The following is a 13,742-nucleotide window of genomic DNA, read 5'->3' on the forward strand; positions in this document are numbered from 1 at the left end:
TTCTTTTAATCCTGACCCTATATTGTAGGAGGGACCTCTTGATTACGTTGCTTCCAAGGAGATATGACACATCTGATTGTGGGTGTGATGTTTGATTAGATTGCTTCCATGGAGATGTGACCTATCAAGTTGTAGGTAGGACCTTTTGAAATATGACTCTGTTCATTCAAAGGTAGGTCTTAATTAGTTTATTGGATTCTTTAAAAGAGCTCACAGAGGGAGAAATCTCAGATACTGATATTTAAAGATGCTTGGTGTGCCAACACAGATGCATGGATAGCCTTTAGAAACCACAGCCCAGCAGATGTTGCCATGTGTCTCTCCATGAGATGCTAGGCAAATCAGAGCCTGGAGAGAGCCAATATAGACAAGCTAAGTAAGAGTTTACAGACACTTGGGAGAGGAGGCAACTGGAATTAGAAACACAAAGGAAGAAACAAAGAATAAGGACTTCAGAAGCCAGCCATGTTGCCTTCCCAACTGACAAAGAAATCTCGCATGCCATTTGGTCTTTCTTTGTAGTCAGGTATCTTTCTCTTAATGCCTTAGATTGGACATTTTTAAGGCCTTAGAAAAAATTCATGGAATTGCTTAATATAAACAGTGAGCCCTAAGTTAAATCACAGACTATTGTTAACAGTACAATTATTAAAAATGTGCTTTTATCAACCATAACAAATGTACCACACCAATGCAAGGTGTTAATAATAAGGTGGCTTGTAGGAATCATGTATTTTATGTATGATTTTTCATGCATAAAAACTCACGATATCTCTAATTTAAAAAAAAAAAAGAATAAATTGGAGGTTCAAAATTCAACCTAACACAGGTATCAAGGGATTAAAGGTTTTTAGAGGATTCTTAATTGAAATGATTTTCTTCCTTTAGTAAAAAGGTTGTATGGCAGTGCAAAGAGATTGGAAAGTAGAAACTTCATTTCTAGGATTAGTTCTGTCACGATCTTGCATATTTTGTGGAAGTCAAATTCTATCTCAGTTTTCTCACCTAAAAATAGAGAAAATTTATATCTGACAATAGCAATCAGAGATTGATTTCAGTTGATTAGAACAGAAAACCCTAGTAACAGTGGCTAAAACAAGTAGGGATTGTTTTACTCATGCAATGAGAAGCCTGGAGGCAGTATTGTCATGTGACTCACGAAAGTCCAAGCATTGGCTTCTAGGTTTTCCATGGCTTTTTCTCATTTTTCAACAAGATAATTGTTCAGCCCCAGCTAAAATACTTGTTTCAGGAAGAGAGAAAGGGGGTTTGAATTAGTTTCCCTTTAAAATGATTTTGGGGGGAGGGCTCATCTAACAACCTTCACCTATGTCTCATGACCATAGCTTAGTCATATGCCTACTCCTATTTCAAGGGGCCCTGGGTCATGTAGGTCCAAGCAAGACACGTAGCCACCTCCAACAAAAACCAAGGATAGATAAGGATATAAGAGGAAATTTGACAATATGTAGACACGCACACAATAAAAAAGAGCACCCCTGATGCTTTTTCCCATCTTTTCTCATGGGGGGGAGGTCATAATGATAAATATGAGATCCAGTCATTAAAAAAACACTTTTTGAGCATTTAATATATGCCAAGCATCAAAATCATTTTTAAAATAATAATGTTTTACAACGACAGACCTATCGAAGGTGACTGTCAGGGTGTAAGTGCTGTCTCCTTGATATGACAGCGATGAGATCATGCCCACCACAAAATGGGCATACATGACGACGAGTCATCTGGCTTTCACCCTTATTCTTTTGAACAGCCACACAAATGTAAAAGTTCATGGACTAGCCAGAGGCCTGTGAATTAGGCTTTTTTCCCCACCGCATTAATTCCCAACTGTTAACTGAGCCGTTAAACAAACATACTCCCTTAATGTTCGATTCAGGCATCATCTCTGCCCCAAAACTTCATCTGACCCACCCCTCCTTTTGTGCCTCCATAGTTCTAGGTACATAGCACCATCATAACACTTTTACAGTGTAATGAAATGATTTGTTTGTCTCATTCCATCTTCACTTTTTCACTTTCTTCAAATAGATTTTTGATCTTCTGGAAGGCAGGAACCGTATCTTTCATTTCTGCATTTTCAATGCCTATTATAATGACCGGACCTAACTGCTAAGCAAATAGTTGTTGAATGAAGGAATGATGAATGAATGAACAAATGAAATATTGTGTTTATTAAGCAGTAATGTGTGCTCTCCACTTTCATAGATCAAAGCTGATAGTGTTTTTTTTCCCCCAAAGCTGATAGTGTTTTAAATGGCATCAATCTGTACACAGAGGAGACCATCAGAAAGAGACAGAAGACCTATGCAGACCTATGCTGATAGAAAGTCCATTGCCTTGCATCTTGGCATTAAGAAAAGAATGCAGACTTTATAGAATGTGTATCCATCCATCAGTTATTGGAGCTGCCACACTCAGGGATAGACACAGGAGCCAAAGAGGCAATGCCAAATTGAACGTATCTGGAAGCAGACATTCTGTAGTCACTGAAAGGCACAATTTTCCTCACCATATGGTCGATAAGAACTCAGTTATTCAAAAATCTTAGAACTGTAAACAGCTTCAAATATAAAAGGAGAATTTTCTGTTGTTATTAGGATTATAAATACAATTTATAGCAGCAAAGAATTATAGTTATCAACCTCAGCAATATAAAAGTAAAAGTATAGCTGATGGTAGTACACAAGATGGAAGATGCAATGATAGGAGGAAAAGGAAGGAGGATTGCATTTATATTCACCTTACATAAAGAGGGGCTTGGAATACTAGAGTTAATGGATAGTGAATGAAAGGTGAGTATATTGCCTGAAATTATAAAGATAGATAAAAACTAAAAATGACAAAAATGTTAAGTAGTAGAATGAGAAGGGAGAAGGAAAGGGACATAAGTGTTTCCTAAAATTGATAAACAAATAAACAGTACTTTAAGCATTTCATTTTTTTTTTTTTGACTTTTATTTTTTTTTTATTTTTTATTTTTTTAAATTTTTTTTATTAATCAAAAAAAAGAAAAGAAATTAACACAACATTTAGAAATCATTCCATTCTACAAATGCACTCAGTAATTCTTAGTATCATCACATAGATGTATGATCATCATTTCTTAGTACATTTGCATCGATTTAGGAAAAGAACTAGCAAAACAGCAGAAAAAGATATAGAATGTTAATATAGAGAAGAGAATTAAAATAATAATACTAATAATATATATATATATATAAAGGAAAAAGAAAAAAACAAAAACAAAAGATACAAACACACAAACAAACAAACAAAAAACCATATTTCAGGTGCAGCTTCATTCAGTGTTCCAACCTAGTTACATTACACTTAGGTATTATTGTGCTGTCCATTTTTGAGTTTTTGTATCTAGTCCTGTTGCACAGTCTGTATCCCTTCAGCTCCAATTACCCATTATCTTACCCTGTTTCTAACTCCTGCTGGTCTCTGTTACCAATGATATATTCCAAGCTGATTCTCGAATGTCGGTTCACATCAGTGGGACCATACAGTATTTGTCCTTTAGTTTTGGGCTAGACTCACTCAGCATAATGTTCTCTAGGTCCATCCATGTTATTACATGCTTCATAAGTTTAGTCTGTCTTAAAGCTGCATAATATTCCATCGTAGGTATACGCCACAGTTTGTTTAGCCACTCGTCTGTTGATGAACATTTTGGCTGTTTCCATCTCTTTGCAATTGTAGATAATGCTGCTATAAACACTGGTGTGCAAATGTCCGTCTGTGTCTTTGCCCTTAAGTCCTTTGAGTAGATACCTAGCAGTGGTATTGCTGGGTCGTAATCCCTTCTGCCATTCTATGTCTTTTGATTGGGAAATTCAGTCCATTAACTTTTAGTATTATTACTGTTTGGATAATATTTTCCTCTACCATTTTGGCTTTTGTATTATATATATCATACCTGATTTTCCTTCTTTCTACACTTTACTCCATACCTCTCTCTTCTGTCTTTTTGTATCTGACTCTAGTGCTCCCTTTAGTATTTCTTGCAGAGCTGGTCTCTTGGTCACAAATTCTCTCAGTGACTTTTTGTCTATAAATGTTTTAATTTCTCCTTCATTTTTGAAGGACAATTTTGCTGGATATAGGAGTCTTGGTTGGCAGTTTTTCTCTTTTAGTAATTTAAATATATCATCCCACTGTCTTCTAGCTTCCATGGTTTCTGCTGAGAAATCTACACATAGTCTTATTGGGTTTCCCTTGTATGTGACAGATTGTTTTTCTTTTGCTGCTTTCAAGATCCTCTCTTTCTCTTTGAACTCTGACATTCTAACTAGTAAGTGTCTTGGAGAATGCCTATTTGGGTCTATTCTCTTTGGGGTGCGCTGCACTTCTTGGATCTGCAAATTTAGGTCTTTCATAAGAGTTGGGAAATTTTCAGTGATAATTTCTTCCATTAGTTTTTCTCCTCCTTTTCCCTTCTCTTCTCCTTCTGGGACACCCACAACACGTATATTTGTGCGCTTCATATTGTCCTTGAGTTCCCTGATCCCCTGCTCAAGTTTTTCCATTCTTTTCCCTATAGTTTCTGTTTCTTTTTGGAATTCAGATGTTCCATCCTCCAGTTCACTAATTGTAGCTTCTGTCTCTTTAGATCTACCATTGTAGGTATCCATTGTTTTTTCCATTTTTTCTTCTTTGTCCTTCACTCCCATAAGTTCTGTGATTTGTTTTTTCAGATTTTCTATTTCTTCTTTTTGTTCAGCCCATATCTTCTTCATGTCCTCCCTCAATTTATTGATTTGGTTTTTGAAGAGTTTTTCCATTTCTGTTCGTATATTCAGCATTAGTTGTCTCAGCTCCTGTATCTCATTTGAACTATTGGTTTGTTCCTTTGACTGGGCCATATCTTCAATTTTCCGAGCGTCATCCATTATTTTCTGCTGGTGTCTGGGCATTTGATCAGATTTCCCTGGGTGTGGGACCCAGCTGGTTGAAAGCTTTTTCTGTGAAATCTCTGGGCTCTGTTTTTCTTTTCCTGCCCAGTAGGTGGCGCTCGTGGCGCTCGTCTGTCTGCACGGCAGTCGGCCCGGGAAACCGCGCGTGGAGGTGGGGGTCGCTGGCCGCCGTGGCTTGGGAGAGTGCCGGTCCTAATTGCCCAGCTGGCCCGAGATGCCAAGCGTGGCGGGAGGGCCCCGCTATCCAATGTTCCCAGTCAGACCGGGGAGCCACGTGCGTGGAGGGGACCCCAGTCGCCAGCCGCCCCGGCCGGGAAAACGCGTGCCCCTCGGGTATCTCACCGCAGCAGATTCTCCCTGCCCGTTCAGCTGTTCCAGAATGGGGTACGCTGTCTTTTTGGTCTCTGTCGTGACTCCGGGAGCTGTTTTGTATTGTTTCTGTTTCTTTAGTTGCTTTTCTGGAGGAGGAACTAAGACTCGCGCGTCTTACTAAGCCGCCATCTTCTCCGGAAGTCTTAAGCATTTCATTTTGAAACAGTGGAACTTAGAAGGGCTAAAAGAGGTTGCCTTAAGGAAATAGAACTGGGGATAGCAGGGATATGTTTAGAGGATGTTGCTTTTCATTATAAATTCTGCTGTACTATTTACTTATTTTTTGTACACACCTGCATTACTTTAATAAAAGTGTAATTTTAAAAGAAATAACGCTTATGAGGTTAACCTAGGTGACATAGTCATGGTACAGTGACATTATAGGTGATACAATGCCATGTTATCATAAATGTGTGATAACCTGAAAAATGGAATAGTTAACTGCCTGACTTTTTAATCTTTAAAAAGCCTCCCAGGGGAAAAGGTTCACAGACAAAGTTCCAATTATTTACATTGCAATAAAATCAGTCTTAAACGAGCAGTCTCACCACCCTCCCCCTCTCTGCATGGGACATGACTCCCAGGGGTGTGGACCTTCCTGGCAATGTGGGACAAAGATCCTGGAATGAGCTGAGACTCAGCATCAAAGGACTGAGAAAAACCCTAGAATGAGCTGAGAATTAACATCAAGAGACTGAGAGAAACTTCTCGACCAAAAGGGGGAAGAGTAAAATGAGACAAAGTGTCAATGGCTGAGAGATTCCAAACAGAGTCGAGAGGTTATCCTGGAGGTTATTCTTACGCATTAAGTAGATATCACCTTGTTGTTCAAGATGTAGTGGAGAGGCTGGAGGGAATTGCCTGAAAATGTAGTGCTGTGTTCCAGTGGCCATGTTTCTTGATGATGATTGTATAATGATATAGCTTTCACAATGAGACTCTGTGAATGTGAAAACCTTATGTCTGATGCTCCTTTTAACTACTGTATCAACAGAAGAGTAGAACATATAGAATAAAAATAAATAATAGGGGGAACAAATGTTAAAATAAATTCAGTTTGAAATAGTGGTAAATGAAAGTGAGGGGTAAGGGGTATGGTACGTATAGTTTTTTTTCTCTATTATCATTTTATTTCTTTTTCTGTTGCCTTTTTATTTCTTTTTCTAAATCGATGCAAATGCACTAAGAAATGATGAATATGCAACTATGTGATGATATTAAGAATTACTGATTGTATATGTAGAATGGAATGATATCTAAATGTTTTGTTTGTTAATTTTTTTAATTAATAAAAAGAGTTTTAAAATATATATATATATATATATATATATATAAAGGAGAAAACGCAAAAACACCAACAAAAAAATCAGTCTTAAAAATATATCCTGTATCATTGTAACCTACGGGGGTTACAGCTACATGAGAAAAGTTTGTGTCAGATTGTGGATCTAGACTGGAAAAAGAGAAAATTGAAAACAATTCAACTTGTAAATTGGAATGATTCTAGGCCAATGTGTTAATGTTTGCCTTAATTTTTCATTAATGTTGGTTATTATGATCAATTAATAAAAAACGCAGATTTATTTTTGTTACTCATATTCTTTTATTCTATTATTTTTTGTTAAATATTGCTTTTTTCAACTTTTAGCACATGAAATTTTATGACATTGGGTGATAGTAATACAAGAGTAAATGGCAACATTTAAAAACCATTTGTTTCAGGATCCCCTGTTTAAAAAGCATGAGGAGTTTGTGTAGAAGAATGCTGTGTTGTCGTTGTTGTTTTCTTTTACAAAATCTGTTTTGAAGTTGAAAAGACCTGTGTGAGGAAGATTTTGCAATTCAAAGGCTATAAATGGAGTACAATTGCCCAAGTGTGGGAAACTCAGATTCAGACCCGTTTTAATCCCTGAAGACTGATATCTGTCGTCAGCGCCAACGCCAATGATGCCAATGGCAGCATTTTAAAATCCTAGACTTCCAAGCAAAACTTTGAAGTGTCAGATATACAGATCTTTATCTGAGTACCTCTCCCTCCACCCATTTCATGTCCTCCACCCACGTTCTAAGGGTGCACAGCTGGGGTTGTTAGAACCTCGAAAGGCGCTGGAAAGAATGGAGAGATCTGGGCACGTCTTGCCTCTGCCACTTCCTGTGAACTTGAGCATAATGATAACAAACTCATCACAGATGGGAAAAGTGGGTTAAGAGTTTAAAGCTGTAGCCTCCTTGTCTGGGGAAAGTACACAATCACTCCACACAGAGCTGAACTCTGGCCTCCCAGTTACTGCTACTCAACCGATTGTGGGAAGTAGATGGTTCTAAGTGGATGCTCTAGAGAGCAAATAAGATATTTTTCTCAGCCTCAGAATTTATAAATCGAAGAAACAATAGCTACTTAAAGTTTTAAAGTGATATTCAGCTTAAAATTTTCTATTTAGAAAGTGAACTCTAACCTACCAATGTGACACAATAAGAAGTATACAATTGACACGAGAAGCATTCTTGCCAAAAATATTAAACTGGAATCTAGTCAGGAGGAAACAATCAGATAAACCCAGAATGTGGCACAGATTCTGCCCTAGACTCTTTGTTTTTTTTTTAAAGTCCACGACATGGAAAGAAAGGAAAGAAAAAGAAAGCTGAGGGACATTTTTAGATTAAAAGATACTAAGCGATATAACGATTAAGTACAATATGTGAAACTTATTATATTGGTTCCTGATTGGAAAAAATAAAACTATATAAAATGCTCTGGGGACAGTCGGGGAACTTTAAACATGGACTAAATATATTAGAGGGAATAACTGTTCAGTTTTTAGGTATAAAACTGGCAATGTGATTATGTAGGAAATCTCTATTCTTGGGGATACCAAGTTATAAAACTAAAAAGAATTGAGGGATGTAGTGCCATGATACCAGGAATTTATTTTCTAACTGTTCAGCAAAAACATGCATATGTATTTGAAATGTTTTTAATATATTTACAAACTCACATGCAGAGAGAGAAAAGGGAAAGCAAATATCGCAAAATGTTGACTGATTAATCTAGGTGAAAGGTATACAGGTGTTCGATGTAACATTCTTTCAACTTTTCTGTAAGTTGGAGAACTTCAAAATAGGAAGTTGAGCCAATTACATCTATAAATTCCTCTTAAAACAGCATGTGAAGATAAGTAATATATTCACATTTAATTGTTCAGTTGAGTGTATAGGTTTCATTTGCACACTATACAATTGTTCTTTTAAAAAAAGCAAGATTTTATTTTGCCCTGTTGGCTTCCAGCGAGGAACATTACAGATGATAAGTTTATAAGCAACCATTGCCAAGTTTCCTTCATGAACTGTCTTTATGTATTGATTGTAAGTTCTCTAATAAGTAGTTTTATGGCCATTTGTTTCATGTTTCGCCTGATATACCCTTTTACTGTTCCTCTTGGGGTGATGTTTCTTCACGTGGCAAATGTTGCCTCTGGCATTTTTCTTGGCTGTTTTTTCTTCCAACCACTGCTTAATAGTATGATTATGTGGGCTGGCACAGATTCTTCTGCGCTTGATGTGAAGGCTGCCAAAAAGGAAGAAAACAAAAAGCGCTGATAGCAAATGCAAATAAACAAAAACTTAGTGGCTTTTTTGCATGTATGTCTCTTTGTAAATCTGTTGTTTTTTTTTTACTGTGAAGAATAACATATACACAAAAAAGCAATAAATTTCAAAGCACACCATAGCAATTAGTTATAGAATAGATTTCAGGGTTTGGTAGAGTTACAGTTCCACAATGAACTTAGTGCCTTTTATAAGCAGTTCCCATTTTTGGACGCAGTGTTTTCTCAGAGGCTGAATCCTTAAGCTAAGCACCATAAGGTTAAATCTTGACTTTATATATACTGCTGGTGTGGCTCCTCAGACATCGACAGAATATCTTAAAAGGAGGAGATGGAGGAAGAGAAGGAGGAGGAAGAAGAACTTGAGGAGCAGAAGGAAAAGGAGAAAGAAAACAAGAAGGAAGGGAATAAAAAGGAAGAGAAGGAAGAGGAGGAGGGGAAGGGAAAGAGAGAGAAGGAGAGTAAGGAGAAGAAGGGAGAAAGGGGGAAAAAAGGAGAAAGAGAATGGAAACAATAACATAATCCAAATGAAAAAAATTCTCTTCCCTAACACCAGGCACCACCCAACAAAACTAATTCACTTCTCATGGCCCAACTCAAACCCACCCTTCTTCATGAGGTTCTTCTAGTCCCCACAGTTGAACAGTCTCTGTCTTTCTTTTGAGTCCCTATGGTCCTGCTTGCTACTCTTCTGGCACTTAGTTTACTCTGTCTTTTATTTGAGAACTTGTCTCATCACTCCTACTAGAGTTATGGTCCTTGAGAAAGGAATGGTCCGGAAGTGAACTGAAAAGTCCTTGTTCACAGTATCAGTAATTAGTTGTAGCTATAAGGTTTAAAGTGTTCAAAATAAGGATGGCCTGGTTTTGTTTTCACAGAACAATCAATTGAAACATTCTAGGTATTTGATAACATTTAATAGTACCCATACCACATCACAGAATTTGTTTTCATTTTCATTTTCTCATATGAAATTTTCGCATTGTGATGGGAGGAACCTAGAGCAGCACTCACAAATTTTGCAAATACTGGTGGATCTCCATATAAAATATTTATTTGCCTAGATAAGTTGAAACCTTATTATTGGGGAAACAAAGATAGGGTAATAGAGAGAAACTAGGGTGCCATTTCTCCAAATGACCGAAGTAGAATCTTTATTAGATAATATGGAGATTCTTGAAATGAGTGATAAATTAGGGAAAGGCATGAATGAATTTTACCACAGCCAACACGTGGGGAATATTGATTTGAAAGAGATAGGGCATCTTAGTAGGAAAACAACACATTCACGAAGGTATTAGATGGAGAGGTCTCCAAAAGAAAAACTAAGAACTACTTAGTTTGACTTTAAGTATTAGATACTATAGGAGAAAAACTGGCTGCAGCACTGCTGGTAGCAGAACACAAAACAAAAGGAAGCCCAAAAAACTAGAGTTGAAACTCCTACCCTTTGCAGAGAAAGATTAGAGCTCTCTCCTTTCCCTGTGATATCAGCAGGAACCTGACTCCACTGAGCACATGAAGAGTCCACTGCATCCAGACAAGCCCGTTACACAGGAAAGAACCAAGACCCAACTCCAGTATTCCATGGGAAGTGATGAAATGTCTTGAAGGAGGAATATTGGCATTGATGCTAAAGGAGTGGATTGGATGGGGGGAGTATAGACAGACATGCAGAGACAGAGCCATAAGAAATAGGCAACAAACACCACATGGACCCCTTTGGAAAGCCTACTCTGGGAGACCTTAGCCTCTCAAGTTAAGGAATTGTTTACAAGAGCACAGCTCCCAAATAGGAGATGCTGTGATATTTAAGGATCATAAAGTTTAAAAACTGTTTAAACCTCTTGTGCTGGTTTGAAAATATTATGTACTCCACAAGGGCCACATTTTAATCCTGATTCAATCTTGTGGGGGGCAGCCATTTCTTTTAATCCTGATTCAGCACTGTAGGATGGAATCTTTTGATTAGATTATCTCCACGGAGATATGACACACCCAATCATGGGTGTGACCTTTGATTAAATGGAAGTGTGACTTCACTCATTCCAGGTGGGTCTTGATTATTTATTGGAATCTTTTTTAAAAGTAAACATTTTGCAGAGAGCCAGAAATGACAGCAACCTCAGAGCTGACAAAGAGCCAACAGAAATGACAGAGCCTACAGATAGGGAGAGCTGACACAGATGCTTGGAGCCCAGCAGATGCTGCCATGAGATGTTAAGCAAGCCAGAACCTGAAGAGAGCCAAGGGAAGTCAAGAGATGAAAGCCAGCCCCAGAGAAGAAAAGTGAGGAAACCCCACAGAAACAGAGGCTGAAAGCAATGGAGCAAGGGAACAGTTGATGCCAGCCTCATGACTTCCCAGCTGACAGAGGTGTTCTGGACCTATCGGCCATTGATTTTTTTTTTTTTTTTATATCGGCCTTTCTTGAATGAAGGCAAACTTTTGTTGGTGCCTTAATTTGGATACCTTCACTTCTTTAGAACTGTAAACTTATAACTTATTAAATTCCCTTATGAAAGTCATTCCATTTCTGGTATACTGCATTCTGGCAGCTTTCAAACTAACACAGATTTTGGTACCGGGGAAGTGGGGTGCTGCTGTGGATTGCAAATACCAAATTGGTACGGCTTTTTAAATGGGTAAGGGGAGGACTCTGGAAGAACGGTGAGGAGTTTAATAGGAAAGGCCAGAATTGCTTTGAAGAAACTGTTGGTAGAAATGTGGACTCTAAGGATACTTCTGATAGGGCTTTAGATAGAAATGATGAACATGTCATTGGAAACTGGAAGGAAGGCATTCTTTTTAGATGGAAAGCAGCATTTGAGAGTGATGAACTTGGATATTTAGCAGAAGAAATTTCCAAACTAAATGTGGAAAATGCAATCTTGCTGTTCCTTGAAGCTTATACTAAAATGTGAGAGGGAAAAGATACTGAACTTTTGGATACCAAAAAAAAAGCAGAAATTGGTGCTCTGGAAAATTCTGAGCTTGCAGAAAATGAGACCTCAGTGAATTGGGCCTCACATGAGTATTTAAACAAACATGGAAGCAGTCAGCCATTTCAGGAAAAGCCAGGATTGGAGATCAAGTTATTCAGAAAGGATATGCGGAAAGGCCTTTTGTCTGATGGCTATGATCCCAGCACATTGCATAGAAAACCAACAAGAGTTTGTGGGATCTGTATAAACGGAACCACTCCCAGTTTACACTAAAATGAACAGAAAGGGACAAAGTGAAGGAAAGATGTCTTCAGAGGCAGAAGCATGAGGGCTAAGGTCTGGAGCCAGGAAACCTCAGGCCAGGAGAGTGGACCAACCCACATGCATGGAGAGGGTGAGTTTGCCCCAGAAGCAGAGGGTGGGCCTTCTACCTTGATGTTCAGAAAGGGTTGTATCACCTCAGGCCTCAAAGAGGGTGAAATGCATAAACTGAGGATTGAGAGCCTAGCTGTCACCACATTATTCTGAGTGAGGGATTGAGAGTGTGCTGCTGAGGTGGCAGAGAGCCCAGAGAATCCCAATGTTTGGAGAGGGTAGAGCTGAGAAAAAGGTGGTCTCTCCAATGTCCCCCAAAGTTGCATTTAGAAACAGTTGGGCCACTTCCAGAGCCCTTGGAAAGGTGTATTAGTTAGGGTTCTCTAGAGAAACAGAATCAACAGGGAACACTTGCAAATATAAAATTTATGAAAGTGTCTCACGTGACCATAGGAACACAGAGTCCAAAATCCACAGGGCAGGCTGCGAAGCCGATGACTCTGATGGATGACCTGGATGAACTCCACAGGAGAGGCTCACCAGCCAAAGCAGGAATGGAACCTATCTCCTCTGAGTCCTCCTTAAAAGGCTTCCCATGATTACATTTAGCATCACTAATTGCAGAAGACACTCCCCTTTGGCTGATTACAAATGGAATCAGCTGTGGATGTAGCTGACCTGATCATGACCTAATCCTATGAAATGTCCTCATTGCAACAGACAGGCCAGCGCTTGCCCAATCAGATAAACAGGTACCACAACTTGGCCAAGTTGACACCTGTCCCTAACCATGACAAAAGGGTTGGACTGCTGCCTTCTAAAGCCTTGAAGATAAATGACTCTCAGACTTTGAAATCCAATGGAGTTTGCCCTGCAGGTTTTCAGAACTGTTTGGGTTCAGTGACCCCTGTGCTTCTTCCAATTTCTCCCTATGGAAATGGAAACATGTATCCTATGACTTTCCCTTCTTCGTATATTGGGAACAGATAATTTGTCCTGAATTTTACAGGTCCAGAGCCAGAAGGGAATTTTGCCTTAGAACAGACCATGCCTGTAGATGACTTTGATGAGATTTTGTACTGGTTTTAACTTTGTATTGTTACTGAAATGTTTTAAGACTACTGTGATATTGGATTGAAGTGAATGTATTTTGTATATGGAAAAAACATGTCTTTTGGGGGGTCCAGAGGGTAGAATGTGCCAATTTGAAAATTTTATGTGCCCCAGAAAAGCCATGTTTTATTCCTGATTCAATCTTGTGGAGGAAGCTATTTCTTTTAATCCTTATTCAGTAGTGAAGGATGGAAACCTTTGATTAATTTGTCTTCATGGTAAGGTGGCACATCCAATTGTGGGCATGACCCTTTGATTAGATGGAGATGTGACTACACCCATTCCAGGTGGGTCTTGATTAGCTTATTGGAATCCTTTAAAAGAGGGAACATTTTGGAGAGAATGAGAAACAATAGAAGCCTTGGAGCGGACAGAGGGACCAGGTACTTCTAATACAGGTGCTTCAGAGAACAAAGGCACGGATGTTTGGAGATGCTTGGAGCACAGCA

The 13,742-nt window shown here is 38.6% G+C and overlaps 1 protein-coding gene across 2 annotated transcripts in view; it reads right to left on the reverse strand.

Annotated features, from left to right (window-relative positions):
- Positions 1–6,914: 6,914 nt before the first annotated feature.
- The window catches only part of CCL28 (C-C motif chemokine ligand 28), a 49,699-nt gene continuing 42,871 nt past the window's right edge, over positions 6,915–13,742 (reverse strand). For both annotated transcript variants that reach the window (XM_077115157.1, XM_077115158.1), the window contains exon 3: positions 6,915–8,880. In XM_077115157.1, coding sequence (XP_076971272.1) covers positions 8,688–8,880 — 193 coding nt within the window. In that variant the 3' untranslated portion in view covers positions 6,915–8,687. The remainder of the gene's footprint in view (positions 8,881–13,742) is intronic.

The sequence above is a fragment of the Tamandua tetradactyla genome, chromosome 9 (assembly GCF_023851605.1).
Source record: "Tamandua tetradactyla isolate mTamTet1 chromosome 9, mTamTet1.pri, whole genome shotgun sequence".
NCBI lineage: Eukaryota > Metazoa > Chordata > Mammalia > Pilosa > Myrmecophagidae > Tamandua > Tamandua tetradactyla.